Source organism: Pelmatolapia mariae, linkage group LG7, assembly GCF_036321145.2.
Source record: "Pelmatolapia mariae isolate MD_Pm_ZW linkage group LG7, Pm_UMD_F_2, whole genome shotgun sequence".
Taxonomy (NCBI): domain Eukaryota; kingdom Metazoa; phylum Chordata; class Actinopteri; order Cichliformes; family Cichlidae; genus Pelmatolapia; species Pelmatolapia mariae.
This window is the reverse complement of record NC_086233.1, coordinates 34,003,399-34,023,965: the sequence shown is the minus strand read 5'-3', so window position 1 is coordinate 34,023,965 and position 20,567 is coordinate 34,003,399. Positions and strand designations below refer to the sequence as shown.

Here is a 20,567-nt window from a genome sequence, read left to right as displayed (position 1 = left end):
CACAGTATCAGTGTTTTCTTACTTTTACTGTAGTTTATTAATACAAATTCCCATTGAGGAAATTAGTAGCTTTTGACCCACCTTCTCATTACAGGAGATTTTGTCGCTGCAACAGTCTTCATGTTAGTGGGCTGAATGGAGATGCAGCAGAAAGCGTTGACGATTTTAGTCAGAACTTTCCAGAGATTTGAGAGACAAATAGTGTGTACAGCTTCTTCTGTGCAGGCTGGCTCACTTTTATAAACTACGCCTCACAAACTCCCCTACTTTTACTTCGCAGCTCAATGAGCTCAATTAAGCTCTATGGAGACTACTCTCCGATGCTATTTTCATACACTGCACTGAAATACATCACTTTAGCACAGTGAGACCATAATACTTCCCAAGCATATATCTTTTAATTTATTTTTAATTCATTTTCTTAAATGTACTAGAAAGCCAGAGGGGAAAAAAAGTACAAAGCTTGTTTTTAGGTTAGTTTGGTGTTACTGTACCTGCTAGTTCCTCTGCAAAAGTTGCATTTATACAGAACCCCTAAGCTTTGTTTGAGGCCCTGAGGTATAAAACCCTGCCTTCACTACAGAAATGAACAGTTTTGGGTTTGTTTGTTTTTTCCAACAAGCTCAGGTGATAATGAACGTGTTCTCTCGAAGACTCCAAATAAGCCGTGACAGTGTCGCAGTGATTCAACATGCATAAGATAAGATAAGATACCTTTATTAGTCCCACGAGTGGGAAATTTCAATAAAACCACAAAATGAGTCATGATGATTTCTGTTTTATTATGTCCCAATGTGATATGTCATTGACATCTTCTAACATCCTGGGTGCAAACTTGCATGCATCAGAACTTTGATCAAAAACATTTAGAGCTTTTTTTAGCATCTTTTGTAAGCTTTGAATCTTAGACAAGAGTCCAAAATCTGTAGCTGTTCTATGGCATTTACATCCACACTTTGACCGAGCCTTTTAAGGACATTTACAGACTTATCATGAGAACACTCCAGTGTTGTCTTGTCTGTATTCTTTATCTGAAAAGTAATCTTTCTGAGGATGTGTTCGCTCCAGAGCATGTTTTGTTCAATAACCTTTTTTAAATATTTCTTCCATAGATTCTCGGATTGTCTCAGATATGTTCACTAAAGAACATAATGTCATTGTATGCAATGGGAGGAAACTGAACACAATGGTATCGAGCAACAACAAAGTTTTGGCAGATTTAAAAGCAAAATTAAATAGCTGGTGCTGGCGTCATCTTCAATGCTATGCTGTTTTTACTACCTGAAAAACGTTTGATGGGTGATCTGTGAGAGCTGTTTCACACAGAAATTGGTTGCTTATTAGCCAGGAGAAAGCAAAGGGCACTTGTGAGATGGTCTTCAGTGAAAATGAATGAATGGAGCTAACAGCTACAATTTATTTTTTTCAAGCCTGCAGATAAATACATTGATAAGACTAGACTTTTTTAAAGGATAAAATAAAATAAGCAAATCTCATTTAGTTTATCTTACAGGGAAGCTGACTTGTATATTTAAGCTAACACTCCAGTCATTCTGGCTGTCTTTTAAGAACCACACTGTACTTGATAGTGTGAGGCACTTATGCACTTAAAACAGTTTAAGTGTGGAATTATGCACGCATTAATGCCTGCTCTCAGACATGTATTGCCAGATAGACTCATCAAAGCCAAATTAAGAAAAAAAAAAAAAAAGTAAAACTCAGATTTGAGTCTTTGACTTTTAATAAATTTCCAAACTTTTCTAAAAACCTGTGTTTGGTTTGTCAGAAAGTTAACTTGAACCCAACAGAGTATGGAGACCACTGTTTTCTGGAGACAATAATATTCATATATATTTGTACAGGCACACTAAAGTCAGAACGGTGACAAGAGTTTTATGTCTTAGCTCGTTTTTAAATGTCTTCTACAGACGTGTGCGGTTAAGCCGTGTGAAATCCAAGTAAAACAAAGATGAATCGGGCTGACTTCAGAGTAAACTGAGCTGCGCTGTTCTCAAACGTTTTAAGAACTCCAGCTAGATTCCTTTTAGTGGCTTTTTGTAAAGCAAACAGCTGGAACAAACAGCTTGTAATCTGTGTTAAAATCTGTCTTGTGTCCCTGAGGCTTCAGCTCAGTCTGACAGCTCAAATAAAAAGTGTTTGCAGTGGCATCAGCTCTTACTGCAGTGGTGCTTGTTAGCTTTCTTGATTGATTGCTTTTGCATACCTACGTGTGTCATTTCTATTAGCAAATTTAAATGACCTCACTAAAAATGATTAAACATGGTACTGCAGAAGCTTACAGAGACAGAGCTTTTTTTGTGCTTAGACATGGAGCGGTAGAGGTGGTACTGTGCATTAGTATTGCAGATATGCAGTTGGGTGAACTCGGGTTGTTGGAAAATACGCAAGAAACTGAAACATTGTGGATTCTGAATGTTTTTTAGTCTGCGGTCTGCATTGGTCGCTGCTCCAGCAGAATATTAAAAGGATTGTGAGGATTGGTTGGCTGACCACAATAAAATTTGAATGGAAATAAAAGGTAGAACGTGACATTTGTAGACTTTGTGTAGCGTTTAGCATTTTTATAGTCTAAATGCCAGAAAAAAGTAATTAAAAAGACAAGTGGCAGTGTGAGGGGGGAGTGGTGTGCTCATCCTCTGTGACTAATTTATAACATACTTGTGATGACAGTTATTTTTAATAGAGTCACTATAAGGCACAGAGATGACCAAACCACCAGAATTAATTTGTTCCTGTATACTTAGGAGACAAAGTATTATTTAATTTCCTGACCTGCTATTTTCTACAGATGTTGGGTGATATGTTAAAAGTTTCCAAGCACCCACTTTCAGTTTGGCCGATTGTCAGTATATTAATAGAAGGTCATTTAGTTCACCAATCACACACACAGTCAATGGTTGCAAAAACATATGTAATTATTTTTGTTGGCGAGTCAAGGAATCCTAATGTAACAGATAAAGAATGTCTTGAAGCCATAAACTGCAGTTAAAGGATCGATGTAGCCAAAGTGATGTCCCCCATTAGTTTTATTTGTTTGGTATTTCCATTAAAAATAAAAATGGCATCGCACAAGGGTGGTAGTGTGTCACCTCACGGAGCTCAGTTTCACAGTCAACCTGGAAAAGAGCCACTTGGAATCCGCACAGTATACAGAGTATCTGGGGCTCAGAATAGACTCCATCTCTTATCGTGTCGTACTTTCAGAGTGGAGGATCGCATCCTTCACTCACTGTCTTTCCCGCTTTCAGCTGGGGAAAGTCGTGCAGTTCCGAATCTTTCTCCGCTTCCTCGGCCTCATGGCCTCATTAATACTGGTGGTACATTTGGGGCTGCTTATGATGAGAGATTTTCAGCGGTGGGTCGCTTCTCTGCGGCTGTGCCCTTGCCGACATCTCAGTCTTGGTGTGAAAATAACGCAGTCGTGTATCGCGGCTCTGCGGCCTTGGAGGAGCCCGACAGCTCTCGCTGTGGGGGTACCTCTCGGGGCAGTATCATCCAGGGTGACACTGACCACAGATGCATCCCTGGCAGGTTGGGGTGCAACTATGATGTTCAGAGCAGTGAATGGCGTTTGGTCGCAGAGACTGGCTCTGAATCACATAAATGTGCTGGAGCTCCGCGCGGTGCTCCTAGCCTTACGGCATTTTCTGCCATATCTCCGGGGACAACATGTTCTAGTGAAAACAGACAGCTCCACTGTAGTTGCTTATATTAACCGCCAGGGCGGTACCCGTTCCAGGCAGCTACACAGGTTAGCCAGGGAAATAATTGTGTGAAGCAGCACACGGCTCCTGTCCCTTCAGGCAACTCACGTGTCAGGAATTCTGAACAGGGGGGCGGACCACCTGTCCAGAGGGAATCCACTGTTCGGAGAATAGAGGCTTCACCCACAGGTGGTGGAGCAGATTTGGCAGGCCAGGCCAGGCTGCCGTAGATCTCTTCTCCTCACGAGAAATTGCACACTGCCCGCTGTTTTTCTCCCTGTCAGACGTAGATGAACCACTGGCCATGGATGCACTGGCCCATCCATGGCCAAACACACTGCTGTATGCTTTCCCTTGGTTGCTTTCTGGGCCTGGCCCGTGAAAGGTGGAATTTGAAGGCGGCAGGCATGCCTCCGAAGGTTATTGAAACCATTCAGAATGCCAGAGCCTCCTCCACTCGTTCCATTTACAGCAGTAAATGGCAGGTTTTTGAAGAGTGGTGCCATGAAAAGCAGATGATCCCTTTTCAGTGTTCAGTGGTGGAGCTGTTGTGTTTTCTTCAGGACTTGCTGGACAAAAGGAGAGCTTTTTCCACCATAAAGGTCTTTTTGGCAGCTATTTCAGCCTGTCGACTGGGGTTTGATGATAAACCTGCCGGTCAGCACCCTCTTGTATGTCGCTTCATGTGGGGGGCGCGTCAAACACTCTCCCACCACCCCTTTGAGCCTATCGGGGCAGTGGGGTTAAAGTTTCTCTGTCTTAAAACCGCTCTGCTGTTGGCTCTAACCACAGCCAAGCGAGTTAGTGAATTACAGGCTCTGTCTATTCACCCCTCTTGTCTACAGCTGGATTCAGGAAGGACTCACTAAAGGCCTAACCCAGCCTTTGTCCCTAAAGTGTTGGAAACATCTTACAGGTGCTCTACAGTAGAGCTCCTGGCTTTTCACCCCCCTCCATTCTCCTCTGAGACAGAGCAGAGGCTGAACACTTTGTACCCCGTGTGGGCCTTGGGGACTTATGTTGACAGAACAGCTGGATTCAGGAAGTCGGATCAGCTGTTTGTTTCCTGGGCCTCCCCTCACAAGGGCAGGCTCTTATCACGCCAGAGGCTAGCTCATTGGATTGTAGAGGCCATAGCTCTGGCTTATAGCTGTAGGGGCTCGCAGGCCCCCCCAGTACTCCGATCTCACTTTACTAGGGGTGTGGCCACATCCTGGGTTTTGTTCAGAGGTGTATCAGTCCAGGATATTTGTGCTGCAGCAAGCTGGGCTACGCCTCACACGTTTGTCCGGTTTTATCGGCTGGATGTTGCACAGTCATCCCAGGCTCAGGCAGTACTGGATTCTGGTGCCTTAGGTTTGACCTGAGATCCTGGAGTAGCACTGGAGCGTAGCTTCGGGAGCTGGCACAATCCGGGAGTGGGCCATATCTCCCATAGTGAAACACCGAGTGAAGTTAGAAAAAGAACGTTGGGTTACTGAATGTAATCCCTGGTTCTTTGATAACAGAGTGAGGTGTTTCACCAACACTTCCCTCCTTGCTTAGGCACGGAAAGAAATCTGCTTGGAATGAGTTAGGAGGGGCTGGTCGGCCGTGTTAGAATGAGGGGGCGGAGCCCTGAACACTGCTCGATAGGTCTGTCATAGACAGACGTGGTGTCATTGGAGCTTCCTTAGTTGGTCACGCCGAGGCAATTCCCATAGTGAAACACCTCACTCTGTTATCAAAGAACCAGGGATTACGTTAAGTAACCCAACGTTATTAAGGCTGGACCCCCCCCCCCCCCCCCCCCCCCCCAGAGTCTAAAGGTTGGTAGTGGAGATGAAGATGGAGGCTTGGGTGAAGCCTGAGTCTGCAAGGGAGAATGACAGATAAGCAGTGAGATTTAAAATACGCGGAGTGGAAGCTGATTGGCCTGAAGAAGGTGGGCAGAAAGATGACTGGACTAGACTAGTGATGTCAGCAATGATCTTAACAGCGTGGGAAAATGGAAGTGATGTAAAGCATAGATTGACTACCAAACACCTGGGAGGCAAACAGATGTGTGATTACAGATCTTGCTTACTGATTTACACATAAGCTTCATTAAAAGCATCCACATTGCTAATTATAAGCCTTACTAGTATAACTCCTAATTAATTTGTTTAAAATAAAAGTAAGAACTGTGTACTACTTATTATAAACAAGGAAAATATCCATGGATGCCAAGCTTTTTAACTGAGCATTTTAACATAGAAATCTGTGGGGATCGACTCTATTTTGGATGCAGCCTCAAGTGGCCATTAAAGAAACTGCTGTTTTTGGCATTTCCATACTGGGGCCCTGGAGATCAGTACTTGCTTTCTGCTTTTAAGTTAACAAATGGGATACTGTAACATTCTATTAAATAATCATTGTGCACAACATGTAATGCATGGTCATGAATATCTAGCAACACATGGCTATCATACTGTAGGTCCTAGTTACACAGACCTAGAGACTGGTTGCTGACTGCCTGGCAACCACCAGTCCCTAAGGAAAAATGAGTATTTGCTGACCAGTTGCAACTGGTTGCTGGAGGTTGCTGGCAGTCACTGTGAAATTGATTGCTAAGCCTCATTCATGCAGGCCTAAAGACTGGCCAGTGAAACTGGTTGCAACTGTAGTGGTCAAAAAACACTCAGTAACTAAGCAGTTGTAAAACAGCAACTAAAGAATTACATGTCGAACCTTGCACATTCCAGTGAGTAAAGTCAGTGTCTTCAGTGCACACTGTGGGCAATCAAGGCAAAATGCTAACAAGAAAAGCAATCACAAGGCAGTTGTTGGTGCCAGCACCCTCTTTGCAGACAATTTCACCCAGCTTCTGCCAGCAGCTTCCACAAATTGCCCACCAACTGCTTAGGAATATACATTTTTGACTAAGGATCAGAGGTTGTCAGAGGGTTGCATACCAGTCTGTAGGCCTGTTTGACTGAGGCCTAACATAAGCTACAACATGGCTAGCTCAGCAGACTTCCCCATTGATCCGTTGTTTTGCAGTACTTCACAACAACCATGTTTCCAGGTCTTCATTGCAATACATCTAATCATCAGGGTCTATGCTTGTCCTCCAGTCTAGTAAATCACTGCAAAAAGGATAGAGAAACTGTCTTGTGGTACTATACAGCAACTACACTAAATTTGAAAAACTAAAACAGAAACACAGAAAACATGACACCAAGGCAAGATGTCTTTTTCAATTTGCCAACCTTACTTTTAATCTGTTGCTCAAGGATAATATAACAGGTTGAAATAGACCACTTTTTTGCATTCATGTAGTGGTATTCAAACTGTATATTTTTAAGATAGTACTCATTGCCCATATTCAGTAGCCCAACCTTGGGAGCAAGTTTTCATCTGTACATACATATGTAAATATGTAAATGCCATAACTGTAGAAATAAAGAGATGCTGTTTGAGGCAGTTCTGGAGGTTCATCTTTACCCAGCACTGAAATAAAACACACCTCAGAGGGTTAAAGCTACAATATATCAGCTCATTACAGGAGACAGAAGGTACGATCCAAGGTGGTGTTTAGTATGGACATCATTATTCTCCTTCTGCCGCTGCCTCCAGGCTCAGCTCTTTGATAGAAAGTGAAATTACATATGAAAACTTTTTCAATTACATATTGAACAGTTCTGGTCCTCAACCTGTCAGTGAGCAGGGAGTTCTTTAATCTTTGTGTAATTATTTCTGTTCACCGCCCAATCTGAAAGAGCCCAAACTTTTAACAAGAAACCTGTAAACTAATTTTCTAATTCTCATCCATTACACACCTTATACTTCATATACACCTCCAACACCTCCATCCACTGTTACCTTTCTTTGACCTTTGACCTGTCAACCTGTGCATGTGGCAGTCTCTGCCTGCTCCACCCTCAACGCCTTGCTCAGTCCCCTCCGCCACTCCTGTCTCTTCCCCTCCCCCCACTCAGGTTGGTGACCAGATCTTGGAGGTGAATGGCCGCAGTTTCCTGAGCATCCCGCACGATGAGGCCGTCAGAGTCCTGAAGTCATCACGCCATCTGATGATGACAGTGAAAGACGTAGGCCGCCTGCCGCACACCAGGACGGTGGTGGGTGAGACCAAGTGGATCGCCAGCTCACAGATTGCAGAGAGCTCTGCCAATAGCAGCGTGGCAAGGTAAGTCCTGACACAGTCCCAAAATTATATGATGGTTTTGAAAAAGATGACTTTCTGATACTGCATGAAATATTAAAGGGCCCTTTTATACTCATTTCCAGATTCCAGCTATTTTTATTCTTGCAATATAGTAAAGTAGATTTACATGAGTCAGCTAAAAAAAAATCCTTATTCATCTTGGGACTTGCAACTCAGTTCGCATACTGTCAAAAACAATCAATTTTAGCCCTTTTCCCCTTAAAGCTATCCTCCCTATAAGCTGACTTTTTTTTCGGATGGGCTGTCCTTCCCTAGTGATATCCTCTTTGACCGAATCGTCTCTGGAATCCAAACTGGGAAGTCATTCCAAAGAAGAGGATCAAGGCTCTACTAGGCATTCTACTTTTAGAAAATCTGTTGGCATAATATCATCAGAACGTGCCAAAAGGACCCGAGGAGTAGACTCACAAAAAATGAAAACAGTGAAAGGATTTTATGTGGAGTTAAACAAAAACTTAAAATAATGAATCGCTACTGCTACAGATTTAGCGGGGTGATCTGAAAGAGGGTGAAAACCAGCGTTAGAAATAAAGAAGTGGCTGTAACTAAATGAAACAACAGGAACAAATGGGGAGATGAGATGGCGATAGAGAGCAGGCAGGCAGGTGAGCTGGGAAGCCAGGTGGGTTAATGCAGGAAGCTTAAGGTTTGCAAAGTGCAGTTCTTCTCTGAAGCCAAATATGGTTTTGTGGGTCCAGAGAGAGCCAGATGACTGAAATATCACAGGAAAACAAGGTTTTCTTGAAGCACAGGGGAAAACAAAAGGGAAAAAAAGAACTAGCCCCAAACAGATTAGGCTTAAAACTTTCCTTTTTGATAAAGCTTACAGTTAAGACTGGATCAGGTGACCCAGAAACCTCCTGTAGTTACGCTGCAATGGGCCTAGGCTGCTGCAGGCTTCCAATGATGCACCAAGTGTGTCTTCTTCACTCACCTCTTTTCCCTCTCTATGTGTTATACACCAGTTTGCATTTAATTAGTAGTTATTATTAAAGCCAGACTCTCTTTTACGGTGTGTCTTTTGTTCTATGTCCCTCCCCTCACCCTCAACCAGTCGCAGCAGATGGTTGCTCCTCCATTAGCGTGGATCTGTCAGGTTTCTTGAGGTTGAGGTTTCTTCCTGTTAAAAGAGAGTTTTTCCTTCACACTGTCGCCAAGTGTTTACTCTTTGAATCCTGAACTGAAGGATTTTCATTGAGCTTTTAGAAAAGTCTGAAAAAAGGGAATAACAGTAGTCCAGCCTCATACCGAAGACATGGCCTAGTTTTTCAGCATCACTGTATCTAGTTTTGTTGGTCCGAGCTGTTTGTTTAGTATACATATTAAAGAACATATTCTGGCTGAAAATGACTCTTCATAGTAGTCCTGGAGGCCAGCATGTTTCTGAGATTTTTTTCTAGATTTCACTCTTGTTATGACAAAGTTAAACTGAGCCATTTCTTCAAGCCAGGCACAGAGTTAAGCTTACCCTGCAGTTCCCATGTATCAGCTGATAAAAGCAGAAGAACCTGCTTAGCTAATACCCTGGCTGATACCCATCTTTGCATTGATATGGCAAATCTCATCGATTCATCCATTTTCTGCTGCTAATCCGGGTTGCAGAGATTCCCAGGCCTCTTTCTCCAGCCACCTCCTCCATATCTTTTGAAGACACTGGGGTGTTCCCAAACCAGCCAAAAAACATTCCAGTTCCAGTTGGGTATGTCCCAACACTTCATATAAGGGTTCATTCAGGAGGCCTAGCAGTTAGATGCACGAACCACCTCAAAGGGCTCCCTCCTGCAAAGTGGAGGAGTAGCACCCACCCAAATGACCTTACCGTATCTCTAAGGAAGAGCCAGGCTACCCTTTGAAGCTCCTTGTATCTGGAATCTCATTCTTTCAGTCACTATTCACAACTCATGGTCATACATGACAGTGGGAACGTAGACTGACCGGTAAATCAACAGCTCCTCTTTCAATCTCAGCTTCCTCTTCACCACAGCAGGCTGGTACACTGTCCGCATCACTGCAGACACTGCACCAATTCATCAATCTCCTGCTCCCTTCCCTTCCTGTGCTGATCTTCCTGACTTTCTATGTATGAAGGGTGGCGAGGTCTCTAAACAGACCAAATATAAATTAATCAACATATAAGTGACCACCTTGTTTTGATTTAAAGAAACCAGTCAAAACATCAACTGTGTTTGTGTGTCATACAAACAGTATGACACAACATACCAGTTTGTGTGTCATTTGTTTCATTTGTGCAAAAACCAAAGCATGAAAGCCAACACAGCCTGGAGTCCATCCGAGGCTGCCTGATGACGAGGCTCACTGTATTGACAGTCTTTTTGCTTGAGTTATCTGTCCCATATTTCTATCCTCTATTAAACATTCAGACATGAGAGTGATATCAATCCTCTTACAATATCTTCTCCTCGGAGTAGACTTACTTTCCACGGTGAGCAGTCATTCAGCTGAAGTGTAGTTCGTGCTGTGAATCAGCGCTAAAGGAGAGTAGTAGCAGGTCTAAGACTGTCACGGATCAATGGCTTAGTGGTTGCTGCTGTGATGCTCCGTGTTTCGTAATGTGTTTTTAATTGACTAAATGAGGGTTTATTACTTGTTCTCAACACTGCATGCAAAACACTGAATATTACTCAGCCACATTAATATTTTTTTATTAGCTTCAGAGGTTTACATGACGTACCTGCCCTTTGATGCACATGTCACAGAAGGTTTAGCATTTAGCATTTTAGTGTATTCATTATACACTAGATTTCATCAGGGAATCTGCTATAGAAGATTCGATTTAATGAAAAACGTGATCATAAACAATGAACTGATAATTGTTATGTTTTAGGGTTTTAGTGTTAATACTGGCCTGTGGAAAAACACAGTGTCATTAGATTGATTGGCCTGGGATTCACTAAATCTACCTTAGGGCAGGTACCAAAGAGAAACTGAAAATCTATAATTAGTCACCTTATCAACACAACAGAAACTTTTAACAAAAAAATACTGCTACTACTATTAATAGTAGTAGTAAATCAAAAGAACTTGAGCTAAATGACGCACTGAATTTCTCATTTCTTGCTACTACTATTAATAATAACAATAATAACAATAGTAAATATTCAAACTATTCTACATTCAGTGATGAAAACAGACACAAGGAACAACTTGAAACCTGAGACACCTACAGCTCAGAAAAGAAAGAGAACATGATGAAGTGCAGAGAAAACATCCTGTTGGTCTCTGATGAATTTTAGCGTCTTTAAGCATCTAATGTATTCAGACGTCTGACGTCTGGCGGGACTCCCACCCCCTCCAGTGTGAAGCTCCTCTCTAAATGCCACACCTGAACAACTCATCTGCAGCTCACAACCTGGAATTAATGTGCTCCCCAACAACCAAATTAAAATCTGATGTAAATGCCAGACTGATTTTTCTCATCAACTCTGTAGCACACAACACATCGACCCAACAACCCAGAACTTGAAAGTGCTCTGATTCACCAAGGGCTAAACAAAAATCTGTTTACATTCACAATGAATATCTGCTCATTTCTCCCATCTGAGACGTCTCTTCATGGTTATTATGTGGATTCTTGCAGCTCAGCTGTGAGGTAGATGTTTATACTTTGTGTTCACTGGTTTCTGTATGATATCTCTCTGTGAAACCATTAAGACATAGCTGAAACTACATGTCATTTTGGTTTGACGTAAACAGACTTTTCTCATTTTAATAAATCTACATAAATGCAATGAGTGCATTTACATAATTTTCACACAGTGTCTTAATAACATCAAAAGAAGAAGGTGGAACATGCACCACGAGGCAGGGAAAAATACTAAAAACTCAAATACTAAAGATTTTTTTCCCTCTCTTCACTCATCTCTTCAGCATATTGGTTGCATGTATTTCCATAAATTCCATAGGTGAATTTCCATCAAGGTTTTTAATTCAGTTTCACTTTTCTTACATTTTTATGAATATGGATTATGCTCAAGCAGGGATAATAAACAGGAATCCAGTAAATGTTGATCATTCCATGCATCATTTACCCAATTTAAAAAAAATATCCCATCGGGGCAGATAATTAAATTAATAGTTGATAGTGATCATTTTAGGTTATATGCTACCCTGATGTATTTGAGTTTTCCCTTTCATCACCATCATTTTTATAGTTAAAATGAGATTGATTGTTTTCCCCCGTTCTTGCTGATACTATAGTAGAAGCTTCTTTTGACTGTTCCTATTGTTATCACCCCAGCGGGAAGCCCCACAAGTTTAATTTGGCAGATTTGTACACGAGAATCCCATTCCTGATGCACCTCCATGAGGATCTTATCAAACCAGGGATCTGATACTACAGTGCTGAAATATGTTTCACTTTAGCTTGGATCCATGATTATTTTTACTGATTGCCAAAAATTGTAGCGTGTTGGGCGCTAACTTTTTTCAACTTCTGAAGTGGTACATGGAGGAAAAGTTTAAGAACCACTGCACATGACAAATATCTGGCATTACAAAGAGAGCAGCCAAAGAGAAAACACAGGGAAAAAAACTTAAAGAAGAAAGAATAAATGGCTAAACTGGTCTCAGAAGTCCACTGGTCTTATTGAATTGAAATCCCTAAACAAGCTCTACACACTGTGTGTCTGTGTGTCACTGAGCGGTTGCACTGCAGTGTTTCCAGTTTAATTTTATATTCTTTTTTTTTATTCCTGCTCCTGAAGGCAGTGCTGAGTTGTCACGTTTACTTGTGGATTTAGAGCCTTTTACATTGCCGGTACTTCAGAATGTAAAGACTCGAGTCATTTCACTCTAGTAGAGACGTGGTGCTGAGAAAATGACACATGTTTGAAAATCCCTCTTTTCATGTCCTTGAAGAGAGAGTGTGGGTGTTTTTCTTTTCCCCCCCAAAATGAATTTTAGTGTGTGCTTTATATTTACTGGAAAGCTTGGCCTGAAGACAAGCACGTCTTTACATTTCCTAGTGAAATGCCTTACTGCACAGGTGTTTCTGCCACATCTCTAAGCCATGACAAAGACTTCAAATCTCCAGTAGTGTGCATTTATCAGCCTGTGATAACTGAAAGATATTTTCAAAATTATATTAAAAAAAAGTGGCCTTTCAAGATATCAAATCCCCCTTTCAGTTCAAACCTCCAAATATATTTGTATTTGAGAGAGGAAAGTACTTGAGCTGGAGAAACTGAGTTGCTATTAACTGTTTAGACAGGCTCAAAGTTTGCTCCTTTAATGCAGAAGAGCCCATTATGAGGATCTCTTGTATGTGCACTCATCGTACTTGAACATCGGTATTGCTTGCCACTTTAGCTTTGCTTTCACATCTATTTATTCCTATCAGTCAATACTGTCAAAAGGTATTTTCAGTCTGGAAAATTGGATCAAATTTGCGTCATAAAGGAAATAAAAAAGCGGCTAATACACGTTTATCTGTCACTACATTAACCATTCTTTGATATTTGGCCATGTCACTCATCATAGCTTGCTTTACACAGTTTGTTTTCATTCCTGCAGAAGTAGTCCGATATTTAGCTTAATGTGTCACCGTCAGAAGTCAGAACTGTGAGGACATATTTAGGACATCTATAGGATCTGACCAAACATTTGAAAGCATGGCAATACTTTGTGTCACACGAGACACAAAAGCTTTACACTCATTGGAGAAGGATGTGTACACATTTGCTGCAGTGTGCCTGCGACATCTACTAATGTGTGTTAATGTAGTGTTTGTTAGTGTATCTATAGATAATATGTAGGCGTACTTTAGAAATATGTGGTGGAGGTGCTGCATTAATTGGCTGATTATTAATGGCTCACATTTGTCAGTTAAAGAATAAATATTTCTGCAAGGAAGGACAAGTGCATTTGTTTAATTTTTGCATGCTCACTAAGACTCAGTGATTTGTTTCTTCTCTTTGTTTGTTTCTCTGCAGCTTTTCTGTGGATCAAGGAGCTTCTGCATCAGGAAAGGTAAGAACAGTAATTTGCTCTTTCTATGTGCATGCACTGGAAGCTGTACACAGAAGCTATATATGTTTGTGTGCGTCTAGTATTTCATAGGTGGTATAATTTATTTCTGTGGCTGTCCTCGTGGGATTATATGGAAGATGTCATGCATTTCTCTTAAACCTAACCTGTTTTTAGTGCCTAAACCAAACCAGTAATGGAAAATTAGATGAAGAAATAAATGAATAAAATTGGGTGAAAACCAAGCAAATCAACAAGCACAGAGGTCCCAAAACGGCACAAATTACAACCTCCTTACCATAGTCCTGGACTCTTGTAAAGTTTTGTGGAGTTTGGGCTTTTATTTTGATATTCATATTTATTTGATTTATTAGTTTTGTTTCATTCTTGTATTTCTGATGTTAGATTTTTGTAAATGTGTCCAATGTTTCTCTTGTCTTTGTCTCCATCTGGTTTGTCTGTGTCATACTTTGTTTCTACTTCCTGTTTAATTTTAGACCTCAGTCACACAGGCCTACAGGCCAGTTGGCGAGTCCTTGGCAACCTCTGGTAGCTAGGAAAAAATTTGGATTCCCTAACTGGATGTAGAGTGATTGCTGGAGGCTGCTGGTTGTTGCCAGGTGAAATTGGTCACAAAGAGGGTGCTTTACCAAAAGCCTACTTTTGATTGCTTTACTTGCCACGACATTTCTGTGTTTGCCTGCAGTTTGCATGAAAACATGGTTTTTCTACAAACACTGGCCATTTACTCACAATTAAAAGCTACGAGAAATGGAAAACATTTGCTGTCAAAGTTAAAGATGTGCCTTTTGAATTGTGTTTGTTGGGGTGGTAAGGCACAACTTTTACTTTGCAGGAGAACATTTAACATTATGGTTTGTTTTGCAATTTTTTACACTTTCACTGTAACTTATCAAGTAGTTTGCAGATCCAAAGGAATCACAAGGACATTTTTGGTGGAGCATCATATAACGCCTTGCAACCAGTTATCACACACCTCCAGCAACAACTTACTGACCACCTGAAGAATACACATTTTTCTCTTGCAGGTTGCTAACCTGTGTAACTAAGGCCTTAGTACTTACATTTCCACGTGTTGTTACCTATCCCTGGACTTTCTCGCTTTATCTTATCCCAATTCCTTGAATGTCTGTGCCTGTCTCTGTATTCCCTCCTGTGTGATTATTGGCCCTGGTCTCATTGCGTTCACGTGTGCCGAGTCTGTCCTGTGTGAATGTATACGCACAGTCTTGCCTCTCTTCTTGTCTGCTGCCCTCCGTTTGTGTTTTTTTAAATTCTCTAATCAGCAACCAAATGCTCGCTTTATTGATTGGTTACCACCTACCTCCGCTTCTTACATTTAGATCTTGTCTACACCAATTTGTGGCACTCCTTGTTGACAAACATGACTTATAACATCACCACCCATCGAACCCCTTCATAGAGACTCTAAAGAGGACTTTTATCTTGCTGCAGCAAATACGGGTACAGTACTGATGCCAAAAGGTGGAGACACAGGTGGCAACTGAGAAAAGAGCATAATATTACACCCTGGGATGAAAAGCGTATACACAGACTGATACTGATGTATCTATTTTAGGCCTGTATCAAGCTATAATATCATAGCATACCATAGTATATTATTCTGATTCAGTTACTGGTTGTGAATGAATAAGTTATGCCTGTAAATTCTCACCTTTAGTCTCTTAGATAGATATTTTAATTGTAGTTTAAAGGTAATAGTTTACAATAAATCAACCCAAGCACTGATAAAGCAATAACAATGATTACTACAGTATATAGTTCATTAATTAATTACATTTGCATTTAGTCAGCAAACAAAAAAGATGAGGATCACATTTTTCTGTGATAGGTAGTTTTCTGAATCTACTCACTATGTCGAGCACTTCTTCACTGTTGACTCTGACTTTGCAGACAACTGCATTTGTCATTCCATCAGTCCATTGGTGAAAAAAAAAAAAAAGAAGCTACTTGCTGTTGTTGAGCCTGTCCTGATTTGTCCTGCTAAGGTCATGTCGCTTGCTAATAACCTTTGTAAGACTTTGTGCTATTCAGTTTTAAAGGCTAACTCCATCATTAAAAGTCTCACCAGTCATGGGACATTACACTGACAATTAATTTGGAAATGTGTGAATAAGAAGAGGCAATAAGTCTAGATGTGCTGCAGAGCTGGTGTTGAAAACTTTCAGATACTTTGATTGGTCTTGTCAGGAGCTGGGGAGACACTACTGCAGTCATTTTAAATTAAGTATATATTTTGTGCATATTTTAGATTTTCTGCACGTACAGTTCCGATTTGGGCTAATAAGGCCACTTGGGGATTTTACGTAATACATTGTTTACAAGGATCCATGTTTCAGTCTTACACTCACATGTTAATACACATGTTAATACAATTTACTCACTATTAAAACATTAAATCAACCCAGATAATGTGTTAAACCCTACCCATTAAATTTTCATTCACTCACCATAAAATGCACTTGTGCTGTCCTTATTGCTGACTTTGACCGTGACATTGCAAAGCAAGAGTAAAGTGTGCTGGACTGTAGAAATAAGAGGAAAGCTGGAAGAGACAGCAGCTGACTGCAGAGAAAGATGGTGAGAGGGAGAGCTCACTTTTCATTATGGAAGCTCTGATGGACAGTCTCCTGACAGAGCAGGGAGGCCATGAAGCTCCTGTGTAAGAAAGAGCCAAGGCAGGGAAGATAGAGGCAAGGGGTATTTTGAGAATAAAAGAAAGACATTTCCTCCAGACATGATCCCAAAAGTAAGTTATAGACTTTGTTTTGCACAGCAATGTCTTCTATGTATTGTGTCAGAGTTTCCATTTTGGAAAGAAAGCTAACTTGTGCCATGCAAACTAAAGGGTTGTGCTCACTGATCAGGAGCTCAGAGATAAAAGGTTAAATATGCAGGTATGATTATTCATAGAAATAACGTCGCAGTAATCCCGCTGTATGCAAATGGCTATAATCTGCCAAGATAGCAAAATTGGTTTGACTGTCAGTGCTATCATCTCTATGGTTAAGTTTAATCCTTGATTATCTTAAATGTACAGCACCTTGGTCAACAGTTTTTGTTTTAAATGTGCTATATAAATAAATTTGACTTTACATACTGTTTAGGCCACGTGTGTTCCCTCTTGACATTAAACAAACAGTAAAAAATCAATAAATAAACGCTATCTCAATTTTAAATTGATTTGCATTAAATGGATTATGTCAAAGATGAAAGTATTTTAAAACATTTGAACGTTGAAGCTGCTCTGTGTCAGATCTGACCTGTATCTATTGCAAAGGTTTTTCAGGTCTACCAGCATCGATCAAATCAAGAGAAATTATGGTTTAAGGGAATCTTGAAACTGTACATGCCATGCTTGTTTGTATTTTTTATGGGAACATGGTGACAGAGTTCAAGGAGGACCTTGACACTGTCATGAGAACTGTCCGTGCTCCCAACACATTTGCTTAGCTTCCTGCAGAGCATCTGCTCTTCTTTAAAGGGTCATGAAGGGGACCGCAAAACAGTGACACAGTAAAAAAACATAAATGGCCCTTCATAAATGGCACCTCTGCTTTTTTGAAACCCATTTTTCCAGTGGCTTGTGCCACGCATGAACAGTTTCCTGCTATGTTGAGCTAAGAGCAGCACACCGTCAAGGGAGCACTCATGAATGCAACAACCGTGTTGTGCTGTACATTTGTGTGACCAGTAGTAACAAAGGATGACAGGGAGTGAGCACATAGACTAAGTATAAAGATCAAAAAAATGAGAGCATAGATAGAGCGCAGTGGGCAGCACAGCTCAAATTTTGTGCCATTTGCTGAATTTAGCAGTCAGCAGCACCTCACATCGCGTTCTGTGGTGGTGCCTGAAGGTGTGACTGTGAGTGTGAATGTTTGTCTCTTTCATTGTTATCCCTCTGCCCAGGGTGACCCCGCCCGCCCGCCCGCCCTGTGGCAGCTGGCTCCAGCCACACCCCTGGATGATCCAGTTTCACTTTCAATAAAATATAATATATTCATTAGGGTTACATAATTATGCTAAAACAGTACATAGTAGAAGTTGTTTTTTTCAAAGAATACATGTTCCAAAATAATAATAATAATAAAAAACCATTCTCCCTACTCTCTGTTTGATTGATTAAACATTAATCATCAATTTATTAATATCGGGTAGGCTATTTATAGATTTCTAAATAGATCTGTATTCTTCACATGAGCATGATGTCTTTATTTATTTATTTGCCTGATTTATTGATTATCATACACACTTTGAAATTGTTCAGACACATGTTCTGAATTTACCAGTGTTATACTTCCCCCACCTTTGTAAATTAGAGAGGAGAGTAACTGACGTTTCTCTACCAGTAACTTTATTAATATTACTGCACGTCATTAGTTGATGGAGTAAAAGCATTGCCATTTCAGCGTCATACATTTCTACAATTATTGTTATGTGGATTCTACCCGTGCATTACAAGCTCTGTGTGTTAGTCATGTGTGAAAAGCCATTCTGGCTCTTTCAGCGGACTCCATTGTTCAGCCAGGAGAATTTATGACCACTTAGTTTCTTTCATCTTCTCCAAGAATTTACAGGACACTTGCCATCCTATCCACTCTGCTATCCATCGTCTGCAGAGAAATATTGGCATCTGATGAAAAACTCCCAGAATTGGTTGCATACATGAACTGTGGAGGTGGGACTGTGACTCAACTAGATGACACCATTAACGTGCTAAATATAATGTTGCAGACATTGCTGGAAATACGGTTTCCCTGCACAAAATTCATAAGCATTTTTTAACTGCTTCTTGAGAATTTCATGTATGTTGCCAATCGCGTTTCTGTTGAAAAACACCTTTTAGGTTTTTTGTTTGGCTTTTCAGATTCATTTTGCAGTTCACTGTAAATTTGAGGTAACAGGATAAAAGTCCAGTTCTCGGGGTGGATTTGAGCTTTTGATGTTGCAGTTTTATAACTGGTGTTGTTGCGAATTTAACTGGCAGAACACCTGTGCTTTTTACAATTTATCACATCTCCTCACTCGGTGCCTATGCATCAATGCCAAGAACAAATACTACAAGAGGAAGAAATTTGATGAAAAAATGTGTTTAAAACATTTCTCGCAAGGTGTTCAAATGTGCAGACAATGATAAAGCAGTAGACTTCATCAATCACTAGCACGGGTTTTAAAGCTTATAAGTATAACCCCAATTCCAAAAAATAAGTTTTGTAAACTGTAAATAAAAACAGAATGCTATGATTTCCAAATTTCAAAAGCCCACATTTTATCCCCAATAGGGCATAGAAAAAATGTGAACTATTTACACTGAGACATTTTAATATGTCTTGAAAAATATTACCTCATTTTGAATTTGATGTCAGCTAAATGTCTCAAAAATGTTGAGACAGGACAACAAAAGTTAAAAAAGAAGTGGTACTAAAAGGAAATGGGTGGAGGAACATTTTGCAACTAATTAAGGTAACTAAACAACATAGCTGAGTGTAAAAAGAGCATCTTAGAGAGGCTAAATTTCTCAGAATTAAAGATGAACAGAGGTTCACCAGTGGATTAACACTGCATCTACAAATTGTTCCTCAACACTAAAAAACTCTCATCATCTACAGTACATAATGTTATCTGAAGGTTCCAGGAATTTGGAGAAATCTCTGTACGCAAGGGACATTATTGGTTGCCTGTGATTTGGGTCTTAAGGCAACACTGAATTAAAAACAGCTGTGATTGTGTCATGGAAATCACTGCATGGGCTCAGAACACTTCCAGAGGCTGCTGTTTGTAAACACAGCTCACTGTGCCATCCACAAATGCAGGTTAAAACCATATGTGAACATGAACATGAGCCATCTTCAGGGGGCAAAGCTTGTCGGTTCTTTATTTCGGCAAGGCCTTCCTTAGCTGAAAGTACATCTATTATAACAGTACGGCTTCAAAGTAGAAGAGTCCAGATGCTGTACTGGCGCAGACTCTACACTCCAGACTTTTCCTGCATTAAACAGTTTGTGCATCATGAAATTAAAAATAAGTTCCCAGTCATTTACAAGATGTTGTTAAAAGAAGAACAGATGGTAAACTTGTACCTGTCCTAACTCTGTGTTGTGAATAAAATATGGGTCTATGAGATTTGCAAATCATTGCATTCTTCTTTTATTTACATTTTAAATATCAGCCCTACTTTTTTGAAAGAGAATCATTTTTCTGCACTTTTACCTGCTTTAACCTGTTGCTCACTAATATAGCCTAATCGTGTTCCAATCCATATTTGTAAAAAAAAAAAATTATAATAATAATTTAATTCAATTAAAAATTAGTAATAATTGGCATCGTTTTAAGGTAATCTTTGAAGCAAAGACGGACTTATACAAATGCAAAACCCAAAGTTTTGTATTTTGATCTGTTATTGATCGAATGTGTTTGGTTTTCAGGTACAAATTTAAAACAGTGCCCTCTTGCTTGTGACATCAATGGAGCCTTTGATTTTCATCTGAACCACAGCAGGGCAGTAGGCACAAGTAATAAAATCAGACCGTATTCAGCTCATTTGACAAAGACAATTAATATTAACAATGCCCCTATGCCCCTGGACTTCAAAAAGAGCAACAAGT

General features: G+C 40.3%; 1 protein-coding gene across 3 annotated transcripts in view; it reads left to right on the top strand.

The window, feature by feature from the left end:
- The window catches only part of whrna (whirlin a), a 202,363-nt gene that overhangs the window by 136,094 nt on the left and 45,702 nt on the right, over positions 1–20,567 (top strand). For 2 of the 3 annotated variants that reach the window (XM_063478881.1, XM_063478879.1), the window contains exons 4-5: positions 7,610–7,893; positions 13,884–13,920. In XM_063478881.1, the coding sequence (XP_063334951.1) occupies positions 7,610–7,893; positions 13,884–13,920 (321 nt within the window). The remainder of the gene's footprint in view (positions 1–7,609; positions 7,894–13,883; positions 13,921–20,567) is intronic. The other variant, XM_063478880.1, reaches the window with a different exon arrangement.